Genomic DNA, 27126 nt, shown 5'->3' with positions numbered 1-27126 from the left:
TCTCCTGGCATCCGCCAAACCCAGATCCGTCTGTCAGACTGCTAGATGGTAAAGCGTGATTCATCACTTCAGAGAACGCTTTTCCACTGGTCCAAAGTCCAATGGCGGCAAGCTTTTCACCGCTCCAGCCAACGCTTGGCATTGCGCATGGTTATCTTAGGCTTGTGTGCGGCTGCTCGGCCATGAAAACCCATTTGATGAAGCTCCCCATGAACAGTTATTGTGCTGATGTTGCTTCCAGAGGCAGTTTGGAACTCCGTAGCGAGTGTTTTTTATGCGCTACACGCTTCAAGACTCGGCGGTCCCGTTCTGTGAGCTTGTGAGGCCTACCACTTCGCGGCAGAGCCGCTGTTGATCTTAGACGTTTCCACTTCACAATAACAGCACTTACAGTTGACCTGGACAGCTCTAGCAGGGCAGAAATTTGACAAACTGATTTGTTGGAAAGCTGGCATCCTATGATGGTACCACATTGAAAGTCACTGAGCTCTTCAGTAAGGCCATTTTACTGCCAATGTTTGTCTATGGAGATTGCATGACAGTGTGCTTGATTTTATACACCTATCAGTAACGGGTGTGGCTGAAATAGCCGAATCCACTAATTTGAAGTGGTGTCCATATACTTTTGTATATACAGTGTATAATAGTGTGTTCCCCATTTTGACCTGTTCCACTTCTAGGAAGATGTCAACCCATTTAACCCAAAATGTCCTCAGGTTTTCAGCATCGTTATAAAGCCCTAGTTAGTGTTGCTTTTGACAAAGTAATTCCTGAAGATTATTGTACTTTTGACAAAAGTACACTATCCAAAAGGCACTCTCTCTATTCGTGGAATGACAACCAAGTTCCACGTTTTTTAAAATCTGGTCACACAAGGCATTGGAAGACTGCAATCAAAGTTTGGACTGACCTGGACTGACCTGTTTAATGTAGGTTTTCTCAAATATAATGTGTGAATTGCTTTTTACTCACAGTCAAATTATTAGATAATCAAAAGTTGTATATTATTCGCCCTTTAAACCTTTTAAAAACCTTTTTCAGGTTGATTTTATTTGACATTTATACTGTGGTGAATTCCTACCACAAAGTGAGTTAATCTAATTCAAATCAAATGTAATTTGTCACCGGCGCTGAATACAACAGGTTGAGCCGTGCTTTCCTTTTGGAGCGGCCAGTGAGAAGTCCTCCCAATATATTGTTTCATTAAAAGTGTTTTTAATTTTGTCAGGTTATTTGGACTCTTAGCCTTGTGATTTTGAAAAGTTGTATACAATTGATACAAATACAGTTTAGCGACATAATACTACAACATCTTCCTAGGGACAGTTTATCCCTTCTATATTTAAGGTCTTCTTGTAGGGTCTGCCTGGTAACATGTGACGCTGTGTGTCAGCAGCAGAGGACTGGCCCATTTCCTCAACAGTTAATTCCTTTCCCTCTGAGCTGCTGTCTTTAGTTGACTGTCACTCAGCAGAGGAACATGTCGATGCCAATTGCCTTCTACATTTGCCTGACCCTGTTTTTGTCCATATTCTCTGGAACAGGTAAATTGAGAACAAAAAAACGTTTGTTGATTATGATTGGAATGGAGTTGTTGTTATTATTGTTGCTGTTGTTGTTATTATTTGTATGTTCAACATTACCTGAGGGACTGATATTATGAGTAATTATATTCAATCATTTGCATAATCTTCAGCACCCTGAAATTGTTCTGTTCTCTCTGACAGTGTAGTCTGGGTGATGGTAATACCTGCATTAAGTGTAAACCAGTGTATTTGTAATCCTCATATTACGTTTATGTTGAACCTTCACGTAGTTACACTGAGTGAATAATCTGCCAAACTATATTGTCTAACATTGTATAGTGGAACAGGAATACAACATGGTTGGATAAAAATATACCATATTTAAATGAGTATAGAAGAGTGACATGAAAATAAACAAGTTAGGACAGTTGGCAGAGTACAACATTTAACATTATATTATAACTATATGGAATATTGAATGTCAAAACATTGACCTGTATTCATGTTTTCCTTTCAGATGGATATTTTGAACAGAGGGTGACACAGTGTCGATACTCCTCAAAGGACCTGCATGGTATAGAGTTTATAGACTCTTATGTTTTCAATAAGGTTGAAGATATCAGATTCAACAGCACTGTGGGGAGGTTTGTTGGATACACTGAACATGGTGTGAAGAATGCAGAAGCATGGAACAGTGATGCTGGGTTCCTGGGTCAAGAGCAGGTGCAGCTGGAGAGTTACTGTAAGCATAACGCTGATATCTACTACAGCGCCATACGGGACAAGACAGGTGAGCCCGGCTCCTTAACACCACTTACAGGCCTCTGACTGAGCAAGTCAAGACCATTACTTTATTTTATTCAGGATAAATGTTATATAGAGATCTGTCTGATGAAGATGATGGTGGAGATTGAGGGATTAATAAAGATATATATCCAGACTAAAGGTACAAACTTAATAAAGACATGATTGTTATCTAACTTGGATGCATGAATAACATGGTTTTTCTTAAATAGTTTTATAGCTGCAACTGTATTTAGAACACTGAGCAACCTTGTCAGCTCGGGGATTTGAACTTGCAACCTTCTGGTTACTAGTTCAACACTCTAACCACTAGGCTACCCTGCCGCCCCATTACAGTATGACTAGTCAGCTATGTATCAACAGTTCAGTCCTAATCATCTATTGTATGTACATTCCAGCTCATCTCTCTAATGAAGTCTAATTTATAAAGCACAGCGATGGTTCAATGATATCAGAACTATGGACTAAATGTTATGCATCCTATCATATATAGTGTATAATATAACAATAATATAACTATGCTGACAAATGTTTTGTTTCCTCCATTAGTTGAGCCCCATGTCAGACTGAGCTCAGTGACTCCCCCCAGTGGCAGACACCCTGCCATGCTGATGTGCAGCGCCTATGACTTCTACCCCAAACAAATCAGAGTGACCTGGCTGAGGGACGGACGTGAGGTGAAATCTGATGTGACCTCCACTGAGGAGCTGGCTAACGGGGACTGGTACTACCAGATCCACTCCCACCTGGAGTACACACCCAAGTCTGGAGAGAAGATCTCCTGTATGGTGGAGCACATCAGCCTCACTGAGCCCATGATGTATCACTGGGGTAAGGGGCGATAGTGGGGTAATGGGGTGAGAGTGGGTTAATGGGGTGAGAGTGGGGTAAGGGTGTGAGAGTGGGGTAAGGGTATGAGAGTGGGTTAATGGAGTGAGAGTGGGGTAAGGGTGTGAGAGTGGGGTAAGGGTGTGAGAGTGGGGTAATGGGGTGAGAATGGGGTAAGGGTGTGAGAGTAGGTAAGGTTGTGAGAGTGGGGTAATGGGGTGAGAGTGGGGTAAGGGTCTGAGAGTGGGGTAAGGGTCTGAGAGTGGGGTAAGGGTCTTAGAGTGGGGTAAGTGTGTGAGATTGGGGTAAGGGTGGGGTAATGGGGTGAGAATGGGGTAATGGTGTGAGAGTGGGGTAAGGGTCTGAGAGTGGGGTAAGGGTGTGAGAGTGGGTTAATGGGGTGAGAGTGGGGTAATGGTGTGAGAGTGGGGTACGGGTGTGAGAGTGGGGTAAGGGTGTGAGAGTGGGGTAAAGGTCTGAGAGTGGGGTAAGGGTCTGAGAGTGGGGTAAGGGTGTGAGAGTGGGGTAATGGTGTGAGAGTGGGGTAAGGGTCTGAGAGTGGGGTAAGGGTGTGATAGTGGGGTAATGGGGTGCGAGTGGGGTAATGGTGTGAGAGTGGGGTAATGGGGTGAGAGTGGGGTAAGGGTGTGAGGGTGGGGTAAGGGTGTGTGAGAGTCGGGCAATGGTGTGAGAGTGGGGTAACGGTGTGTGAGAGTGGGGTAATGGTGTGAGAGTGGGGTAACGATGTGTGAGAGTGGGGTAATTGTGTGAGAGTGGGGTAACGGTGTGTGAGAGTGGGGTAACGGTGTGTGAGAGTGGGGTAATTGTGTGAGAGTAGGTTCATGGGGTGTGAGGTAATGGTGGTACACAGACTATGTTGTGTGTGTTGTGTATTTAATAGAAATACTGTTATTGAATCACAGTAATATTGTTGAAATGATCCTTTCTCTCTGACAGACCCGTCCCTGCCTGAGGCTGAGAGGAATAAGATAGCGATCGGTGCATCTGGTCTGGTGCTGGGAACCATCTTAGCATTAGCAGGACTGATCTACTACAAGAAGAAGTCTTCTGGTGAGGTCATCAGTGTGTAGAAAACATAGATATACAGTGGGGCAAAAAAGTATTTAGTCAGCCACCAATTGTGCAAGTTCTCCCACTTAAAAAGATGAGGCCTGTAATTTTCATCATAGGTACATTTCAACTAAAGAAATCCAGAAAATCACATTGTGGGATTTTTAATGAATTTATTTGCAAATTATGGTGGAAAAAAAGTATTTGGTCAATAACAAAAGTTTATCTCAATACTTTGTTATTGCAATAGTGTATAGAACAGCATATGGGATTGTGTTCATCAACATGTGAATGTTATAATGATTCATATTCTCTGTCTCGCTCTCTCTCTCTGTCTCTCTCTCTCCTATAACAGGGGTGCTCTAGTAGCAACAAGGTGAGACTCTATTCTGCTGAAAGACCAGTTACAATGGCTCATGTTAAATATGTCATTATAGTCATTTGTCTCACGTCGAATACCTGCTTACTATATTTTCACATGTGAAGGCACATTGGTGTGTCTGCTGCAGAAATGGATCCCAAATGAGATGTTCTTGCTTGTTATGAATCAGTGTTCCTGAAAGGACGTCTACTGCTGGAGTGTTTAACTGAATATTCATCAATACTTTCCTAATGAATCATATTGTTGGTAACATATTATCCTTACACCTTTCATTATTAATCCATTAACAACTTTAGGCTTGATAGTATTTAGACAGTTAGTGCTGAGAATGATGTAATTAGTTGTTTATTAACCTAATAGGTGTGGTAGAGAACTGCTTTAACTGACCTACTATTACACTGTACGTTAGCACATACAACAGTACACTGTGCTGGGGGTTCTTTACTCAGCTTTACTGTTGTGTCTTTTTCACTAACAAATAACACACTTGTTCTCAAAGGAACAAAAGACAAAGGAACATGTTCAGTAAATGGTGAACATATTGTGTGTGGTAATACTGCTGTTTTGAGAAGGAGTAAAACGCTGGTTAATGAGAATAGAAAATAGCTTCAGTCTGTTTTCATTTCTTCATGTTTTAGACTTTAAATGTCCCCCTGTACTGACATCACACCCCTGTCCTGACATCACACCCCTGTCCTGACATCACACCCCTGTACTGACATCACACCCCTGTCCTGACATCACACCCCTGTACTGACATCACACCCCTGTCCTGACATCACACCCCTGTACTGACATCACACCCCTGTACTGACATCACACCCCTGTACTGACATCACACCCCTGTCCTGACATCACACCCCTGTCCTGACATCACACCCCTGTACTGACATCACACCCCTGTACTGACATCACACCCCTGTACTGACATCACAGCCCTGTCCTGACATCACACCCCTGTCCTGACATCACACCCCTGTACTGACATCACACCCCTGTTTGACATCACACCCCTGTACTGACATCACACCCCTGTACTGACATCACACCCCTGTACTGACATCACACCCCTGTACTGACATCACACCCCTGTCCTGACATCACACCCCTGTACTGACATCACACCCCTGTCCTGTCATCACACCCCTGTCCTGACATCACACCCCTGTCCTGACATCACACCCCTGTACTGACATCACACCCCTGTCCTGACATCACACCCCTGTCCTGACATCACACCCCTGTACTGACATCACACCCCTGTCCTGACATCACACCCCTGTCCTGACATCACACCCCTGTCCTGACATCACACCCCTGTACTGACATCACACCCCTGTCCTGACATCACACCCCTGTCCTGACATCACACCCCTGTACTGACATCACACCCCTGTCCTGACATAACACCCCTGGAAAGCAACCTCCTTCATGTCTCATTGATAAGATTTTATATGGTTGATTTCAGCTCCCTTCATTTTCTGCTCTGTCATCGTTGTAGTTTCAGGTCTCCTATTTAACTGGGACATATTTTACAAACCTTTGATTTGGTACAAGCTTTTCAATAAACCATTAAACATGTTATAATTCAGTGTCTCTGTTTACTAAGGTTGGGTTTGATGTTTTCTTGGTATCTGAGGTAAAATGACGATGACCTTGAACATGTCGTGTTTCGGTCACTTCCCTGTGGTTGGTGTGACGTTCTTGTTCTGATTCCTAAATCGATCCCCATCTCCTACTACCTAGGAACTCCTGTAAATCTGACAGGATCAATGTTACCTGCCTTCTGATAGGGAAATAGGGAATCACATACGACCAGAGACCAGGGTGATGTCATGAACACAGTACAAAGGTTATGCTATTAGGAATAATGTATTACGTTTGTCAGTTGCATTTCTCATAAACTTATGCTCTTCACGACTAGGCTACATTTAAATAATATGCTAATCTAGTTATTGTTGACATTTCAACATCTGACCTGCTTTTGATCACAAATGACTGGCATGTACAGTATATTGCATGTCAACTGTACACATACTGTGTATACCTCTGTATATTTTGTTTCTGTTTGAGGAACCAGACATGTTATTGTCTAGACAAGACCAGTCCTAGGGAATGCTGTCAGGGCTGAATGGGTTTCACCTGCTCTGTCCAACACAGGGTCAAGAGCCATCAGTCCAGAGTCTGCAGAGTGACTGAACACAATTTAATGGTGTGACCCACCTAATGGCTTTCAAATGTTCTGTTCTCGATAATAGAAATAAATGCTTATGGTCTGGAGCTACAGCCCAGTGAGAATGTCCTGGGAGACCCTGGGTTACAGCTCTCTATATCTTTACATATTATACAGAGAGAGAGGTATGAGGGCCACAGTACCCAGAAACTGCTATGTACATGCTGCTTTACTATATCCATTCTGATCATTTTAATTCTACATACTGTATATACTCTGTATGGCTGTGTAGTAGTGTACGATCTTAAACTCAGTACTCTCCATAGTATACCCTAATACAGTAGTAGTGTACGATCTTATACTCAGTACTCTCCATAGTATACCCTAATACAGTAGTAGTGTACGATCTTATACTCAGTACTCGCCATAGTATACCCTAATACAGTAGTAGTGTACGATCTTATACCCAGTACTCTCCATAGTATACCCTAATACAGTAGTAGTGTTCGATCTTATACTGAGTACTCTCCATAGTATACCCTAATACAGTAGTAGTGTACGATCTTATACTCAGTACTCTCCATAGTATACCCTAATACAGTAGTAGTGTACGATCTTATACTCAGTACTCTCCATAGTATACCCTAATACAGTAGTAGTGTACGATCTTATACTGAGTACTCTCCATAGTATACCCTAATACAGTAGTAGTGTACGATCTTATACTGAGTACTCTCCATAGTATACCCTAATACAGTAGTAGTGTATGATCTTATACTGAGTACTCTCCATAGTATACCCTAATACAGTAGTAGTGTACGATCTTATACTCAGTACTCGCCATAGTATACCCTAATACAGTAGTAGTGTACGATCTTATACTCAGTACTCTCCATAGTATACCCTAATACAGTTGTAGTGTACGATCTTATACTGAGTACTCTCCATAGTATACCCTAATACAGTAGTAGTGTACGATCTTATACTGAGTACTCTCCATAGTATACCCTAATACAGTAGTAGTGTACGATCTTATACTCAGTACTCGCCATAGTATGCCCTAATACATTCACCTGTAGCTCTGTCTCCTGTAAACTATGAGACTGCAGCCATGCTGTACCTCTAGGACTACTGAAGCTGTGTTTGTGCAACAGACTAGGTATTTTTTATTTCACCTTTATTTAACCAGGTAGGCTAGTTGAGAACAAGTTCTCATTTCCAACTGTGACCTGGCCAAGATAAAGCAAAGCAGTTTGACACAAACAACAACACAGAGTTACACATGGAATTAAACAAACATACAGTCAATAACACAGTAGACAAATACATCTATATACAATGTGAGGAGCAAATGAGGTGAGATAAGGGAGGTAAAGGCAAAACAAAGGCCATGGTGGCGAAGTAAATACAATATAGCAAGTAAAACACTGGAAAACAGTGGAAGAATGTACAAAGTAGAGAGAGAAATAATGGGGTGCAAAGGAGCAATATAAATAAATACAGTAGGGGGAGAGGTAGTTGTTTGGGCTAAATTATAGATGGGCTATGTACAGGTGCAGTAATCTGTGAGCTGCTCTGATAACTAAGTGGCTCGGGGAACAAAACATCCCATATTTTGGGTCCATGGCCAGGAAACTCCCCAGACCTTAATCCCATTGGAAACTTGTGGTCAATCCTCAAGAGGCGGGTAGACAAACAAAACCCCACAAACTCTGACAAACTCCAAGCATTGATTATGCAAGAATGGGCTGCCATCAGTCAGAATGTGACCCAGAAGTTAATTGACAGCATGCCAGGGCAGATTGCAGAGGTCTTGAAGAAGAAGGGTCAACACTGTAAATATTGACTCTTTGCATCAACTTCATGTAATTGTCAATAAAAGCCTTTGACACTTATGAAATGCTTGTAATTATCCTTCAGTATTCCATAGTAACATCTGACAAAAATATCTAGAGACACTGAAGCAGCAAACTTTGTGGATTTAATATTTGTGTCATTCTGAAAACGTTTGACCATGACTGTAGTTTAATGGACCCTTATGTCCATCAGGGAAAGACTGTGGTCCTCCGGCCTCAGCTTCAGTTCACTGTAGTCTGCTGAGCTTCATTCACTCACCCTTTTCAATAGGGTTACACATCTCCCTAGCAACAGGTGAGAAACTGCCAATAAAATGTTCCTATTGGCTAATATGTAACAACTGAACTGAAACAGAAGAGTGATGGGACTTTCCAAACCATGGCCTTTGAATAGGGGAAGTGTGAACAACCAGGTCTCTAGTCTGAATCCAGGAAGAGGGTTGGAATGAGGAAGTGACCGCTGAGCAGAGTTATACTGAGAAGAGCAGAGATGAGCAGAGAAACAAGATAACCTAACCCTGGGATAGAGTTTTTTTCAGAAGACAGACAAACTTTTTACCTGGGCTTTGCTCCTTTCATATTTATTTTGATCCTGATAAACTCATCAGGCATTGCCGGTGACAAGCATACGCATAACACAATGCGTCTCTGTAGCTCAGCTGGGAGTACATAACAATTAAAGATCCACGATAGTGGGTTCTATTTCTGTAACCACCCATAGGTAAAATTTATGGCTGTATGACTGTAAGTCGTGCTGTCTGCCAAATGGCATATATTACAATACTTGAAATGACACGTTTCACGTTGTAGTGGATTTTACCCAAACCTGTAGTTTTTAATATAGGCCAAAACGTTAATGGGATATTTTGGCCCTGAGGCCCTTTATTTACTTCCCCAGAGTCAGACAAACTCGTCAGACGAACATTATTATGTCTGTATGTCCAGTATGAAGGAAGTTAGAGGTAGTTAGCATTAGCTAATTAGCGTTAGCATACTAGCAGATACCCATAGTCTCAGTCCTGACTTAAAACTGATTGAAAATCAGAGACTCGGTTTGAATATTGCTGTCCATCAATGATTCCCATCCAAATCTACTGAGCTTGAGGAAACTTGACAAAAAGAATGGATATGTGTTGCCCTCATATTTTTTATTAATTGATTTTACCTATATAGCGCTTTCCTAGACTCTGTGCTCTGACATGCACTATCAACTGTGGGACCTTTTGGGCTCCATAGTGGCGCAGTGGTCTAAGGCACTACAGACCCTGGTTCAATTCCAGGCTGTATCACAACTGGCAATTTGGAGTCCAATAGGGACGTGCACAATTGGCCCAGCGTCGTCTGGGTTTGGCCCGGGCAGGCTGTAAAGAAGAATTTGTTCTTAACTTGCCTACTGTAGTTAAATAAAGGTTAAATCTATTTAAAATATATATATATATATGTATGTATGTATATATGACAGGTGTGTGCCTTTCCAGATCATGTCCAATCAATTGAATTTACCACAGGTGCCTCCAATCAAGTTGTAGAAACAGTTCAAGGAAGATCAATGGAAACAGGATCCACCTGAGCTCAATTTCGAGTCTCATAGCAACGGGTCTGAATACTTATGTAAATAACAAGTCAAGGGGTTTGAATACTGTATGTATGTACAGTATGTAGGGTAGGCCTACCCTGAATAGTGGGATGGAGCAATGTAGGTATTTTTATTATCTTTAAGGCTGGTAATGTCAGGTGACTTCTCAAACTTGTTGTTTCTGCCGAACAGGGTCATCTCAGGTCAGCTGGAGGTACTTTCACTTTGACTCCTCAGAACACACTGCTGGGCTTGTAATGATTCCTGTTGCAGTGACACTCCTCTGCATGTTTGACTCTAAGATGTTTGTCACTGGTTTCATTATCATCGTACAAGTGCTTTGAATGCATTTTCATATGCTCTCTTCACACAGCACACACACATATACACACACACACACACACACACACACACACACACACACACACACACACACATATATATACACACATTAAATACTTAATTTGAATCTTAATTTGAATTTACTAAAAAAGGATGAAAGGATCAAGAGTACATACAGGAAGCAGCTCCTTCTCCAAACAGCTAGCATGCCCATGACAGCTGAAACACACACTTGGTCTATGAAATTTGAGGTTCAATTGTACTTAAAATGTATGTTGTTGTGAATGTTACAAAGAAACAAAAAGGTCAGTGTTTTTTTGCCTCATGCCACTCTCATTTTTTGATGTGATATTTGAGTTGGGACACTGATGGGACAACACACATCTCTCTCCCTCGTAACTAACGAGAAAACTACCTTCCATTTTTCTATTGGTTTAGATTTATAAAATGGAACTTCAGAAGGTTCCGGACTTTTCTAGACTGGTTTGTCTGGACAAACTGTCTTTCTATGGTTTAATGGTTAATGCTCTCTCTATCTACTTAGTAATTCAACTTTGAGGAAAAATGTACGTACTATGCCTGTGATGTGGTTGTCCCACCTAGCTACTGTATTCACTATCTATCTGTAAGTAGCGACGCTGGGCCAATAGTGTGCCACCCTATGGAACTCCCAATCACAGCCAGATGTGGTAGAGCCTGAATTTGAACCAGGGACTGTAGTGACACCCCCTGCACTGAGATGCAATGCCTTAGACCGCTGTGCCACTCGGGAGCCCATGATTGGGAGTCCTATAGCAGGTTAGGCTAATTAACATGGCAGGATAATTAACGTTGCAGGTTATGAGAATGAGGTTAAGGTTAAGGATAGGAAAAGGGTTAGCTGCTCTGAACAACAGTGTCCTGACGAAAGAGCACATGTTCTATGCCAGGTGAAATCGCGTATATCATTAGCTCATTGTTATGGTCAAAATGCCTATTTACTCTGTTCTATCAGACTGCACAATCCACTGTCTAATCAGTCCACTGTCTAATCAGTCCACTGTCTCATCTGTCCACTGTCTCATCAGCCCACTGTCTCATCAGTCCACTGTCCCATCAGCCCACTGTCTCATCAGTCCACTGTCTAATCAGTCCACTGTCTCATCTGTCCACTGTCTCATCAGCCCACTGTCTCATCAGTCCACTGTCTCATCAGTCCACTCTCTCATCAGTCCACTGTCTCATCAGCCCACTGTCTCATCAGCCCACTGTCCCATCAGTCCACTGTCTCATCAGCCCACTGTCCCATCAGTCCACTGTCTAATCAGTCCACTGTCTCATCTGTCCACTGTCTCATCAGCCCACTGTCTCATCAGTCCACTGTCCCATCAGCCCACTGTCTCATCTGTCCACTGTCTCATCAGCCCACTGTCCCATCAGTCCACTGTCTCATCAGCCCACTGTCTCATCAGTCCACTGTCTCATCAGTCCACTCTCTCATCAGTCCACTGTCTCATCAGCCCACTGTCTCATCAGCCCACTGTCCCATCAGTCCACTGTCTCATCAGCCCACTGTCCCATCAGTCCACTGTCTCATCAGTCCACTGTCTCATCAGCCCACTGTCTCATCAGCCCACTGTCCCATCAGTCCACTGTCTCATCAGCCCACTGTCCCATCAGTCCACTGTCTCATCAGTCCACTGTCTCATCAGTCCACTCTCTCATCAGTCCACTGTCTCATCAGCCCACTGTCTCATCAGTCCACTGTCTCATCAGCCCACTGTCTCATCAGCCCACTGTCCCATCAGTCCACTGTCTCATCAGCCCACTGTCCCATCAGTCCACTGTCTCATCAGTCCACTGTCTCATCAGTCCACTCTCTCATCAGCCCACTGTCTCATCAGCCCACTGTCTCATCAGCCCACTGTCCCATCAGTCCACTGTCTCATCAGCCCACTGTCCCATCAGTCCACTGTCTCATCAGCCCACTGTCTCATCAGTCCACTGTCTAATCAGTCCACTGTCTCATCAGTCCACTGTCTCATCAGCCCACTGTCTCATCAGTCCACTGTCTCATCAGTACACTGTCTCATCAGCCCACTGTCCCATCAGTCCACTATCTCATCAGTCCACTGTCACATCAGCCCACTGTCTCATCAGCCCACTGTCCCATCAGTCCACTATCTCATCAGTCCACTGTCTCATCAGTCCACTCTCTCATCAGTCCACTGTCACATCAGCCCAATGTCTCACAGCTTAAACAAATACAGCTACTTAGTTATTCTGGCTCCACTGGTTGACGTGACTAAGTTAGCCGTAGTTGGTTAGCTAGTAAGCGAGGGATATAAACGTTGCCAGCCAGTATGGCAACCGAACCGATAGAACGAACGACCAGCCGGCTTGGGTAGCAACCCTAGATTTGTGTCAGGACTATGTCTTGTGGAAGGATGAAATAGTATGAATACATTCATTAAAACTATGTAAAACATTATTTGAATATAACATACACACTATACACATGTATTTAGTACTGTAGATATGTGGTTGTGGTGGAGTAGGTGCCTGAGGGCACACAATGTGTTGTGAAATCTGTGAACATATTGTAATATTTTTTAAATTGTGTAAACTGCCTTAATTTAGCTGGACCCCAGGAAGAGTAGCTGCTGCTTTGGCAAATACAAAATACAAATATGTTGGTAACCCGTTGTATAGAAATGATAATGTCCTCGAAGCCGGTGTTTGGAGGATATGTTGGCACGGTTTTCCGGCCTGAGATGAACAACACCCATATCAATACAGTCTCCTAACAGCTTCTCTTCTATCACTTAATCACTACACCCCTTCAAAGTAGGAGGAAACATGTGCAAATAAAATAGGACATGTCATTGATCAAAATAATCAGATCAGATTGTGATGTCATATTCTGGGCCAAAAACTGAAATGCTGTAACGGCTGTTGGTGGAAGAAGGTGAGGATCAAAGCACAGCGTGGTACGTCTTCATGTTTGTTTATTGACACTGAACACTAAATACAAAAATAACAAAAGGAATAACTGAAACAGTCCTGAAAGGTGAAAAACACTAAACAGAAGTCAACTACCCACAAAACCCAGGTAGGAAAAAGATACCTAAGTATGGTTCTCAATCAGAGACAACGATAGACAGCTGCCTCTGATTGAGAACCACACCCCCCGGCCAAAAACAAAGAAATACAAAACATAGAAAATGAACATAGAATGCCCACCCTGGTCACACCCTGGCCTAACCAAAATAGAGAATAAAAGCCTCTGAATGGCCAGGGCGAGACAAATTCCAGGCATTTTTTTCAAACAGCTCTTCATAAAAAGGACATTGTCATGATTTTCAAACTCATAGTGGGGAAATATAATTTTAAAAAACTATTGTAAATGAACTGCACTGCCCCTTTAACACTCCTATATAAACTCAGCAAAAAAGAAACGTCCTCTCACTGTCAACTGCGTTTATTTTCAGCAAACTTAACATGTGTAAATATTTCTATGAACATAACAAGATTCAACAACTGAGACAACTGAACAAGTTCCACAGACATTTGACTAACAGAAATGGAATAATGTGTCCCTGAACAAAGGGGGGGGGTCAAAATCAAAAGTAACAGTCAGTATCTGGTGTGGCCACCAGCTGCATTAAATACTGCAGTGCATCTCCTCATGGATGGCACCACATTTGCCAGTTCTTGCTGTGAGATGTTACCCCACTCTTCCACCAAGGAACCTGCAAGTTCCCAGACATTTCTGGGGGGAATGGCCCTAGCCCTCACCCTCCGATCCAGCAGGTCCCAGACTTGCTCAATGGGATTGAGATCCGGGCTCTTCGCTGGCCATGGCAGAACACTAACATTCCTGTCTTGCAGGACATCACGTACAGAACGAGCAGTATGGCTGGTGACATTGTCATGCTGGAGGGTCATGTCAGGATGAGCCTGCAGTAAGGGTACCACATGATGGAGGAGGATGTCTTCCCTGTAACGCACAGCATTGAGATTGCCTGCAAAGACAACAATCACAGTCCGATGATGCTGTGACACACCGCCCCAGTCCATGACGGACCCTCCACCTCCAAATCAATCCCGCTCCAGAGTACAGACCTCAGCATAACGCTCATTCCTTCAACGATAAACGTGAATCCGACCATCACCCCTGGTGAGACAAAACCACGACTCGTCAGTGAAGAGCACTTTTTGCCAGTCCTGTCTGGTCCAGCAACGGTGGGTTTGTGCCCATAGGCAACGTAGTTGCCGGTGATGTCTGGTGAGAACCTGCCTTACAACAGGCCTACAAGCCCTCAGTCCAGCCTCTCAGCCTATTGCAGACAGTCTGAGATCTGATGGAGGGATTGTGCGTTCCTGGTGTATCTCGAGCAGTTGTTGTTGCCATCCTGAACCTGTCCCGCAGGGGTGATGTTCGGATGTACCGATCCTGTGCAAGTGTTGTTACACGTGGTCTGCCACTGCGAGGATGATCAGCTGTCCGCCCTGTCTCCCTGTAGCGCTGTCATAGGCGTCTCACAGGACGGACATGGCAATTTATTGCCCTGGCCACATCTGCAGTCCTCATGCCTCCTTGCAGCATGCCTAACACGGAACCCAAAACTGTCTGTGCCCGTTTGCCATCGTGCATGAATGAATTTTGTCCCCACACACCAAACGTGATCACGTCACACAGGTTAAAATATCAAAACAAACTCTGAACCAATTAAATTAATTTGGGAACATGTCAAAAAGCATTAAACATTTATGGCAATTTAGCTAGCTAGCTTGCACTTGCTAGCTAATTTGTCCTATTTAGCTAGTTTGCTGTTAGCTAATTTTATCCTGGGATAAACATTGAGTTGTTATTTTACCTGAAATGCACAAGGTCCTCTACTCTGAAAATGTATCCACACATAAAATGGTCAACCGAATCATTTCTAATCATCTCTCCTCCTAGGCCTTTTCTTCTCTTGACTTCTCTTGACTCTTGACTCATAAATTAGGTGCATTACCGCCACTGACCTCGTTCGTCTTTCAGACCCACGTGGGTATAACCAATGAGGAGATGGCACGTGGGTATCTGCTTCTATAAACCAATGAGATGATGGGAGAGGCAGGACTTGCAGTGCGATCTGCATCAGAAATAGAACTGACTTCTATTTGAGCCCTTGGCAAAGCAGACGCACGTTGGCGCGCACGAGCAGTGTGGATGCAAAATGTATTTTGCAACACCGGGTGTAGTCAGCCTGTACTGCACGTTCACGCGCTTGCTGTTCTATGTGGTTCAAGACTTTACCACCAGTGGCTAGAAGCAGTTATACAGTTGAGGTCGGAAGTTTACATACACTTAGGTTGGAGTCGTTGGAGTCGTTTTTCAACCACTCCACAAATGTATAGTTTTGGCAAGTCGGTTAGGACATCTACTTTGTGCATGAAAAAAGAAATTTTTCCTACAAATTGTTTACATACAGATTATTTCACTTATAATTCACTGTATCACAATTCCAGTGGGTCAGAAGTTTACATACACTAAGTTGACTGTGCCTTTATACAGCTTGGAACATTCCAGAAAATGATGCCATGGCTATAGAAGCTTCTGATTGGCTACTTGACATCATTTGAGTCAATTGGAGGTGCACCTGTATGTGTATTTCAAGGCCTACTTTCAAACTCAGCGCCTCTTTGCTTGATATCATGGGAAAATCAAAAGAAATCAGCAATGACCTCAGAAAAAAAATTTTGACCTCCACAAGTCTGGCTCATCCAGAGAGCAATTTCCAAACGCCTGAAGGTGCCACGTTCATCTGTACAAACAATAGTATGCAAGTATAAACACCATGGAACCACACAGCCGTCATACCACTCAGGAAGGAGACACGTTCTGTCTCCTAGAGATGAACGTACTTTGGAGCGAAAAGTGCAAATCAATCCCAGAACAACAGCAAAGGACCTTGTGAAGATGCTGGAGGAAACAGGTACAAAAGTATCTATAGCCACAGTAAAATGAGTCCTATATCCACATAACCTGAAAGGCCACTCAGCAAGGAAGAGGCCACTGCTCCAAAACCGCCATAAAAAAGCCAGACTACAATTTGCAACTGCACATGGGGACAAAGATCGTACTTTGTGGAGGATTGTCCTCTGGTCTGATGAAACAAAAATGGAACTGTTTGGCCTTAATGACCATTGTCATGTTTGGAGGGAAAAGGGGGAGGTTTGCAAGCCGAAGAACACCATCCCAACCGTGAACCACGGGGGTGGCAGCATCATGTTGTGGGGGGGCTCTGCAGGAGGAACTGGTGCACTTCACAAAATAGACGACATCATGAGGTAGGAAAATTATGTGGATATATTGAAGCAACATCTCAAGACATTAGTCAGGAAGTTAAAGCTTCTGGGTCTTCCAAATGGACATTGATTCCAAGCATACTTCCAAAGTTGTGGCAAAATGGCTTAAGTATAACAAAGTCAAGGTATTGGAGTGGCCATCACAAAGCCCTAACCTCAATCCTAAAGAAAAGCGTGTGCGAGCAAGGAGGCCGACAAACCTTACTCAGTTTTCTCACTATATCACCTGTTGCCAGGGAGGGAGAGGTCACATTTAGATTACCAGGAAGAGTTGTACAGTGAGATAATGAATCACAGCAGACTATAGAGGACACTGAGGTTGAGGCAGGAGGACCACAGTCTCCCTCTGGTGGACAGAAGGGTTCATTACAACTACATGTTGGTTCATTTCCTTCATATAAAATCCCCAGGTTTTCACTATAAAGTTGAAATCTGGGGTTACGTTGGGATTTCAAATCCTACCGCTTTTTGAATTTATCACAGATTCAGCTTCCGTTTTCTGTTTCCAAACAGTTATTAAACTGATTTAATTAATGAACATTGATTTACAACTAAAGTGATGTTTAAAATGTTAAAATGTAGAATCAACGCACTGCTGCAGTGAAGTCATTTTAGTTTGATTTACCCACTGTTCAGCCAATGGCAGAAGGAGAGCCTGTATGGACGCATCACTTGTTGTCAAGGAAAGTTTCCTTTTCAGGTTCAAGTAGACCTGTTCTTCATAAAAAAACACTGTGAAACAATCTACACTGAACAATAATAGAATCGCAACATGCAACCATTTCAAAGATTTTACTGAGTTACAGTTCAAATAAGGAAATCAGTCAATTGAAATCAATTCATTAAGCCCTAATCTATGGATTTAACATGACTGGGCAGGGTGCACCCACTGGGGAACCAGGCCCAGCCAATCAGAATTCGTTATTTCTCCCCACAAAAGCCCCCCAGGTGAAGAAGCCGGATGTGGAGGTCCTGGGCTGGCGTGGTTATACGTGGTCTGTGGTGAAGAAGCCGGATGTGGAGGTCCTGGGCTGGCGTGGTTATACGTGGTCTGTGGTTGTGAGACCAGTTGGACATACCTCCAAATTGTCTAAAACATTGTTGGAGTCAGCATATTAGTAGAGAAATGAACATAACATTCACTGTTAAAACTATGGTGGAGAATCCTGCAGTCAGCATTGCAACTGCTCGAAACGTGAGACATCTGTGATAAGGTGCACCTGTGTAATGATACAACGTAAGCTGAGATCTGGTGTCTAGAGGGTGTTTGAATGTCAACCCAATGTAAGTGTTATGATAAACATAACGTATTTTAAAACAACGGAAGAACTCTGAAACACCCAAAGTAGTTCTTTAATCTGAATATTGGGTTTTTAGACAGGGTTTCAGTGCATGTACAAGGCAGCATCAAACTGTAATCACTATGTATAACCAAAGCCATAGAGTATGTAGTATTGAAATAGAAAGCATGAAGACTACTGAAGCTGCTCTGATTACTAGATGTAGAGGTGCCATGATACACATATCATGATAAAGGACATCATGATAGAGGACATCATGATAAAGGTCTTTACACATGGACATCATGATAAAGGACATCATGATAAAGGACATCATGATAAAGGACATCATGATAAAGGTCTTTACACATGGACATCATGAAACAGGTCTTTACAGATGGACATCATGATAAAGGACATCATGATAAAGGACATCATGATAAAGGACATCATGATAAAGGTCTTTACACATGGACATCATGATAAAGGTCTTTACACATGGACATCATGAAACAGGTCTTTACAGATGGACATCATGATAAAGGACATCATGATAAAGGACATCATGATAAAGGACATCATGATAAAGGTCTTTACACATGGACATCATGATAAAGGACATCATGATAAAGGACATCATGATAAAGGTCTTTACATATGGACATCATGAAACAGGTCTTTACAGATGGACATCATGATAAAGGACATCATGATAAAGGACATCATGATAAAGGACATCATGATAAAGGTCTTTACACATGAATATCATGATAAAGGTCTTTACACATGGACACCATGATAAAGGACATCATGATAAAGGACATCATGATAAAGGTCTTTACACATGGACATCATGAAACAGGTCTTTACAGATGGACATCATGATAAAGGACATCATGATAAAGGACATCATGATAAAGGACATCAAGGTTAAAGGTCTTTACACATGGATATCATGATAATGGACATCATGATAAAGGTCTTTACACATGGACATCATAATAAAGGACATTATGATAAAGATCTTTACACATGGACATCATGATAAAGAACATCATGATAAAGATCTTTACACATGGACATCATGATAAAGGACATTATGATAAAGATCTTTACACATGGACATCATGATAAAGGACATCATGATAAAGGACATCATGATAAAGGACATCATGATAAAGGTATTTTCACATGGACATCATGATAAAGGACATCATGATAAAGGTCTTTGTACATGGATATCATGATAAAGGACATCATGATAAAGGTCTTTGTACATGGACATCATGATAATGGACATCATGATAAATGTCTTTACACATGGACATCATGATAAAGGACATCATGATAAAGGACATCATGATAAAGGTCTTTACACATGGACATCATGATAATGGACATCATGATAAAGGTCTTTGTACATGGACATCATGATAAAGGTCTTTACACATGGACATCATGATAAAGGACATCATGATAAAGAATATCATGATAATGGACATCATGATAAAGGTCTTTACACATGGACATCATAATAAAGGACATCATACTAAAGATCTTTACACATGGACATCATGATAAAGGTCTTTCCCCATGACATCATGATAAAGGACATCATGATACAGGTCTTTACACATGGACATCATGATAAAGGTCTTTCCCCATGACATCATGATAAAGGACATCATGATAAAGGTCTTTACACATGGACATCATGATAATGGACATCATGATAAAGGTATTTGTACATGGACATCATGATAAAGGTCTTTACACATAGACATCATGATAAAGGACATCATGATAAAGGATATCATGATAAAGATCTTTACACATGGACATCATGATAAAGGACATCATGATAAAGGACATCATGATAAAGGACATCATGATAAAGGTATTTTCACATGGACATCATGATAAAGGACATCATGATAAAGGACATCATGATAAAGGACATCATGATAAAGGTATTTTCACATGGACATCATGATAAAGGTCTTTGCACATGGACATCATGATAAAGGACATCATGATAAAGATCTTTACACATGGACATCATGATAAAGATCTTTACACATGGACATCATGATAAAGGACATCATGATAAAGGTCTTTGTACATGGATATCATGATAAAGGACATCATGATAAAGGTCTTTGTACATGGACATCATGATAATGGACATCATGATAAATGTCTTTACACATGGACATCATGATAAAGGACATCATGATAAAGGACATCATGATAAAGGTCTTTACACATGGACATCATGATAATGGACATCATGATAAAGGTCTTTGTACATGGACATCATGATAAAGGTCTTTACACATGGACATCATGATAAAGGACATCATGATAAAGAATATCATGATAATGGACATCATGATAAAGGTCTTTACACATGGACATCATAATAAAGGACATCATACTAAAGATCTTTACACATGGACATCATGATAAAGGTCTTTCCCCATGACATCATGATAAAGGACATCATGATACAGGTCTTTACACATGGACATCATGATAAAGGTCTTTCCCCATGACATCATGATAAAGGACATCATGATAAAGGTCTTTACACATGGACATCATGATAATGGACATCATGATAAAGGTATTTGTACATGGACATCATGATAAAGGTCTTTACACATAGACATCATGATAAAGGACATCATGATAAAGGATATCATGATAAAGATCTTTACACATGGACATCATGATAAAGGACATCATGATAAAGGACATCATGATAAAGGACATCATGATAAAGGTATTTTCACATGGACATCATGATAAAGGACATCATGACAAAGGACATCATGACAAAGGACATCATGATAAAGGACATCATGATAAAGGTATTTTCACATGGACATCATGATAAAGGTCTTTGCACATGGACATCATGATAAAGGACATCATGATAAAGATCTTTACACATGGACATCATGATAAAGATCTTTACACATGGGCATCATGATAAAGGACATCATGATAAAGGACATCATGATAAAGATCTTTACACATGGACATCATGATAAAGGACATCATGATAAAGGACATCATGATAAAGATCTTTACACATGGACATCATGATAATGGACATCATGATAAAGGTCTTTACACATGGACATCATAATAAAGGACATGATGATGGACATCATGATAAAGATCTTTACACATGGACATCATGATAAAGGACATCATGATAAAGGACATCATGATAAAGGTCTTTACACATGGACATCATGATAATGGACATCATGATAAAGGTCTTTGTACATGGACATCATGATAAAGGTCTTTACACATGGACATCATGAGAAAGGACATCATGATAAAGAATATCATGATAATGGACATCATGATAAAGGTCTTTACACATGGACATCATAATAAAGGACATCATACTAAAGATCTTTACACATGGACATCATGATAAAGGTCTTTCCCCATGACATCATGATAAAGGACATCATGATACAGGTCTTTACACATGGACATCATGATAAAGGTCTTTCCCCATGACATCATGATAAAGGACATCATGATAAAGGTCTTTACACATGGACATCATGATAATGGACATCATGATAAAGGTATTTGTACATGGACATCATGATAAAGGTCTTTACACATAGACATCATGATAAAGGACATCATGATAAAGGATATCATGATAAAGATCTTTACACATGGACATCATGATAAAGGACATCATGATAAAGGACATCATGATAAAGGACATCATGATAAAGGTATTTTCACATGGACATCATGATAAAGGACATCATGATAAAGGACATCATGATAAAGGACATCATGATAAAGGTATTTTCACATGGACATCATGATAAAGGTCTTTGCACATGGACATCATGATAAAGGACATCATGATAAAGATCTTTACACATGGACATCATGATAAAGATCTTTACACATGGGCATCATGATAAAGGACATCATGATAAAGGACATCATGATAAAGATCTTTACACATGGACATCATGATAAAGGACATCATGATAAAGGACATCATGATAAAGATCTTTACACATGGACATCATGATAATGGACATCATGATAAAGGTCTTTACACATGGACATCATAATAAAGGACATGATGATGGACATCATGATAAAGATCTTTACACATGGACATCATGATAAAGGACATCATGATAAAGGACATCATGATAAAGGTCTTTTCACATGGACATCATGATAAAGGTCTTTACACATGGACATCATGATAAAGGTCTTTCCACATGACATCATGATAAAGGACATCATGATAAAGATCTTTATACATGGACATCATGATAATGGACATCATGATAAAGGTCTTTACACATGGACATCATGATAAAGGACATCATGATAAAGATCTTTACACATGGACATCATGATAAAGATGTTTAGACATGGGCATCATGATAAAGGACATAATGATAAAGGACATCATGATAAAGGTCTTTACACATGGACATCATGATAATGGACATCATGACAAAGGACATCATGATAAAGGTCTTTACAAATGGACATCATGATAAAGGACATCATGCTAAAGGTCTTTACACATGGACATCATGATAAAGGTCTTTACACATAACATCATGATAAAGGACATCATGATAAAGGACATCATGATAAAGGACATCATGATAAAGGTTTTTACACATGGACATCATGATAAAGGTCTTTCCCCATGACATCATGATAAAGGACATCATGCTACAGGACATCATGATAAAGGTCTTTACACATGGACATCATGATAAAGGTCTTTCCAAATGACATCATGATAAAGGACATCATGCTACAGGACATCATGATAAAGGTCTTTACACATGAACATCATGACAAAGGACATCATGATAAAGGTCTTTACACATGGACACCATGATAAAGGACATTATGATAAAGGCCTTTACACATGGACACAATGATAAAGGACATCATGATAAAGGCGTTTACACAAGGACATCATGACAAAGGTCTTTACACATGGACATCATGATAAAGGACATCATGATAAAGATCTTTACACATGGACATCATGATAATGGACATCATGATAAAGGACATTATGATAAAGGCCTTTACACATGGACATCATTATAAAGGACATCATGATAAAGGACATCATGATAAAGGACATCATGATAAAGATCTTTACACATGGACATCATGATAATGGACATCATGATAAAGGACATTATGATAAAGGCCTTTACACATGGACATCATTATAAAGGACATCATGATAAAGTTCTTCACACATGGACATCATGATAAAGGACATCATGATAAAGGACATCATGTTTCTGTCTCTCTGTTTCTGTCTCTCTGTCTCTCTGTTTCTGTCTCTCTGTTTCTGTCTCTCTGTATCTGTCTCTCTGTCTCTCTGTTTCTGTCTCCCTGTTTCTGTCTCTCTGTTTCTGTCTCTCTGTTTCTGTCTCTCTGTCTCTCTGTTTCTGTCTCTCTGTTTCTGTCTCTCTGTATCTGTCTCTCTGTCTCTCTGTTTCTGTCTCCCTGTTTCTGTCTCTCTGTTTCTGTCTCTCTGTTTCTGTCTCTCTGTTTCTGTCTCTCTGTCTCTATGTTTCTGTCTCTCTGTTTCTGTCTCTCTGTTTCTGTCTCTCTGTCTCCCTGTTTCTGTCTCTCTGTTTCTGTCTCTCTGTTTCTGTCTCTCTGTCTCTCTGTCTCTCTGTTTCTGTCTCTCTGGTTCTGTCTCTCTGTTTCTGTCTCTCTGTCTCTCTATTTCTGTCTCTCTGTTTCTGTGTCTCTGTTTCTGTCTCTCTGTTTCTGTCTCTCTGTATTTCTGTCTCTCTGTCTCTCTGTTTCTGTCTCTCTGTATCTGTCTCTCTGTCTCTCTGTTTCTGTCTCCCTGTTTCTGTCTCTCTGTTTCTGTCTATCTGTGTCTCTGTCTCTCTGTCTCTCTGTTTCTGTCTCTCTGTTTCTGTCTCTCTGTTTCTGTCTCTCTGTCTCCCTGTTTCTGTCTCTCTGTTTCTGTCTCTCTGTTTCTGTCTCTCTGTCTCTCTGTCTCTCTGTTTCTGTCTCTCTGTTTCTGTCTCTCTGTTTCTGTCTCTCTGTCTCTCTATTTCTGTCTCTCTGTTTCTGTGTCTCTGTTTCTGTCTCTCTGTTTCTGTCTCTCTGTATTTCTGTCTCTCTGTCTCTCTGTTTCTGTCTCTCTGTTTCTGTCTCTCTGTTTCTGTCTCTCTGTTTCTATCTCTCTGTCTCTCTGTTTCTGTCTCTACGTTTCTGTCTCTCTCTTTGTCTCTCTGTCTCTGTCTCTCTGTTTCTGTCTCCCTGTTTATGTCTCTCTGTTTCTGTCTCCCTGTTTCTGTCTCTTTGTTTCTGTCTCTCTGTCTCTCTGTTTCTGTCTCTCTGTTTCTGTCTCTCTGTCTCTCTGTTTCTGTCTCTCTGTTTCGGTCTCGCTGTTTCTGTCTCTCTGTCTCTCTGTTTCTGTCTCTCTGTTTCTGTCTCTCTGTCTTTGTCTCTCTGTCTCTCTGTTTCTGTCTCTCTGTTTCTGTCTCTCTGTTTCTGTCTCTGTCTCTCTGTCTCTCTGTTTCTGTGTCTCTGTTTCTGTCTCTCTGTTTCTGTCTCTCTGTATTTCTGTCTCTCTGTCTCTCTGTTTCTGTCTCTCTGTTTCTGTCTCTCTGTTTCTGTCTCTCTGTTTCTATCTCTCTGTCTCTCTGTTTCTGTCTCTATGTTTCTGTCTCTCTCTTTGTCTCTCTGTCTCTGTCTCTCAGTTTCTGTCTCTCTGTTTCTGTCTCTCTGTCTCTCTGTTTCTGTCTCTCTGTCTCTATGTTTCTGTCTCCCTGTTTATGTCTCTCTGTTTCTGTCTCCCTGTTTCTGTCTCTTTGTTTCTGTCTCTCTGTCTCTCTGTTTCTGTCTCTCTGTTTCTGTCTCTCTGTCTCTCTGTTTCTGTCTCTCTGTTTCGGTCTCGCTGTTTCTGTCTCTCTGTCTCTCTGTTTCTGTCTCTCTGTTTCTGTCTCTCTGTCTTTGTCTCTCTGTCTCTCTGTTTCTGTCTCTCTGTTTCTGTCTCTGTCTCTCTGTCTCTCTGTTTCTGACTCTCTGTTTCTGTCTCTCTGTTTCTGTCTCTCTGTCTCTATGTTTCTGTCTCTCTGTTTCTGTCTCTCTGTTTCTGTCTCTCTGTCTGTCTGTTTCTGTCTCTTTGTCTCTGTCTCTCTGTCTCTCTTTTTCTGTGTCTCTGTCTCTCTGTCTCTCTGTTTCTGTCTCTCTGTTTCTGTCTCTCTGTCTCTATGTTTCTGTCTCTCTGTTTCTGTCTCTCTGTTTCTGTCTCTCTGTCTGTCTGTTTCTGTCTCTCTGTCTCTGTCTCTCTGTCTCTCTTTTTCTGTATCTCTGTCTCTCTGTCTCTCTGTTTATGTCTCTCTGTATCTGTCTCTCTGTCTCTCTGTTTCTGTCTCCCTGTTTCTGTCTCTCTGTTTCTGTCTCTCTGTCTCTCTGTTTCTGTCTCTCTGTTTCTGTCTCTCTGTCTCTCTGTTTCTGTCTCTCTATTTCTGTCTCTCTGTCTCTCTGTTTCTGTCTCTCTGTTGCTGTCTCTCTGTCTTTCTGTCTCTCTGTGTCTGTCTCTCTGTTTCTGTCTCTCTGTTTCTGTCTCTCTGTCTCTCTGTTTCTGTCTCTATGTTTCTGTCTCTCTCTTTGTCTCTCTGTCTCTCTGTTTCTCTGTCTCTCTGTTTCTGTCTCTCTGTCTCTATGTTTCTGTCTCCCTGTTTCTGTCTCTCTGTTTCTGTCTCTCTGTTTCTGTCTCTCTGTCTCCCTGTTTCTGTCTCTCTGTTTCTGTCTCTCTGTTTCTGTCTCTCTGTCTCTCTGTCTCTCTGTTTCTGTCTCTCTGATTCTGTCTCTCTGTTTCTGTCTCTCTGTCTCTCTATTTCTGTCTCTCTGTTTCTGTGTCTCTGTTTCTGTCTCTCTGTTTCTGTCTCTCTGTATTTCTGTCTCTCTGTCTCTCTGTTTCTGTCTCTCTGTATCTGTCTCTCTGTCTCTCTGTTTCTGTCTCCCTGTTTCTGTCTCTCTGTTTCTGTCTATCTGTGTCTCTGTCTCTCTGTCTCTCTGTTTCTGTCTCTCTGTTTCTGTCTCTCTGTTTCTGTCTCTCTGTCTCTATGTTTCTGTCTCTCTGTTTCTGTCTCTCTGTTTCTGTCTCTCTGTCTCCCTGTTTCTGTCTCTCTGTTTCTGTCTCTCTGTTTCTGTCTCTCTGTCTCTCTGTCTCTCTGTTTCTGTCTCTCTGTTTCTGTCTCTCTGTTTCTGTCTCTCTGTCTCTCTATTTCTGTCTCTCTGTTTCTGTGTCTCTGTTTCTGTCTCTCTGTTTCTGTCTCTCTGTATTTCTGTCTCTCTGTCTCTCTGTTTCTGTCTCTCTGTTTCTGTCTCTCTGTTTCTGTCTCTCTGTTTCTATCTCTCTGTCTCTCTGTTTCTGTCTCTATGTTTCTGTCTCTCTCTTTGTCTCTCTGTCTCTGTCTCTCTGTTTCTGTCTCTCTGTTTCTGTCTCTCTGTCTCTCTGTTTCTGTCTCTCTGTCTCTATGTTTCTGTCTCCCTGTTTATGTCTCTCTGTTTCTGTCTCCCTGTTTCTGTCTCTTTGTTTCTGTCTCTCTGTCTCTCTGTTTCTGTCTCTCTGTTTCTGTCTCTCTGTCTCTCTTTTTCTGTCTCTCTGTTTCGGTCTCGCTGTTTCTGTCTCTCTGTCTCTCTGTTTCTGTCTCTCTGTTTCTGTCTCTCTGTCTTTGTCTCTCTGTCTCTCTGTTTCTGTCTCTCTGTTTCTGTCTCTGTCTCTCTGTCTCTCTGTTTCTGACTCTCTGTTTCTGTCTCTCTGTTTCTGTCTCTCTGTCTCTATGTTTCTGTCTCTCTGTTTCTGTCTCTCTGTTTCTGTCTCTCTGTCTGTCTGTTTCTGTCTCTTTGTCTCTGTCTCTCTGTCTCTCTTTT

The 27126-nt window shown here is 41.5% G+C and overlaps 1 protein-coding gene across 1 annotated transcript; it reads left to right on the top strand.

Moving 5' to 3' along the window:
- Nucleotides 1–1338: 1338 nt before the first annotated feature.
- Nucleotides 1339–6207, top strand: LOC139371140 (H-2 class II histocompatibility antigen, E-S beta chain-like). Its single transcript, XM_071111230.1, has 5 exons — nt 1339–1544; nt 2044–2316; nt 2880–3161; nt 4116–4229; nt 4585–6207. The coding sequence occupies exons 1-5, from the start codon at nt 1481–1483 to the stop codon at nt 4593–4595; spliced, it is 744 nt and encodes a 247-aa protein (XP_070967331.1). The 5' UTR covers nt 1339–1480; the 3' UTR covers nt 4596–6207.
- The last annotated feature ends 20919 nt before the right edge of the window (nt 6208–27126 follow it).

Source organism: Oncorhynchus clarkii, chromosome 17, assembly GCF_045791955.1.
Source record: "Oncorhynchus clarkii lewisi isolate Uvic-CL-2024 chromosome 17, UVic_Ocla_1.0, whole genome shotgun sequence".
Taxonomy (NCBI): Eukaryota; Metazoa; Chordata; class Actinopteri; order Salmoniformes; family Salmonidae; genus Oncorhynchus; species Oncorhynchus clarkii.
The sequence above is the reverse complement of the archived record's forward strand: the minus strand, read 5'-3'. Positions and strand labels throughout refer to the sequence as shown.

Bases quoted from the DNA above. Each gene is read 5' to 3' on its own strand.
- LOC139371140 (XM_071111230.1), top strand. From the start codon at position 1,481: ATGTCGATGCCAATTGCCTTCTACATTTGCCTGACCCTGTTTTTGTCC. The intron at 1,545-2,043 runs GTAAATTGAGAA...TTTTCCTTTCAG, and splicing joins GTCCATATTCTCTGGAACAG to ATGGATATTTTGAACAGAGG. The intron at 3,162-4,115 runs GTAAGGGGCGAT...TCTCTCTGACAG, and splicing joins GCCCATGATGTATCACTGGG to ACCCGTCCCTGCCTGAGGCT.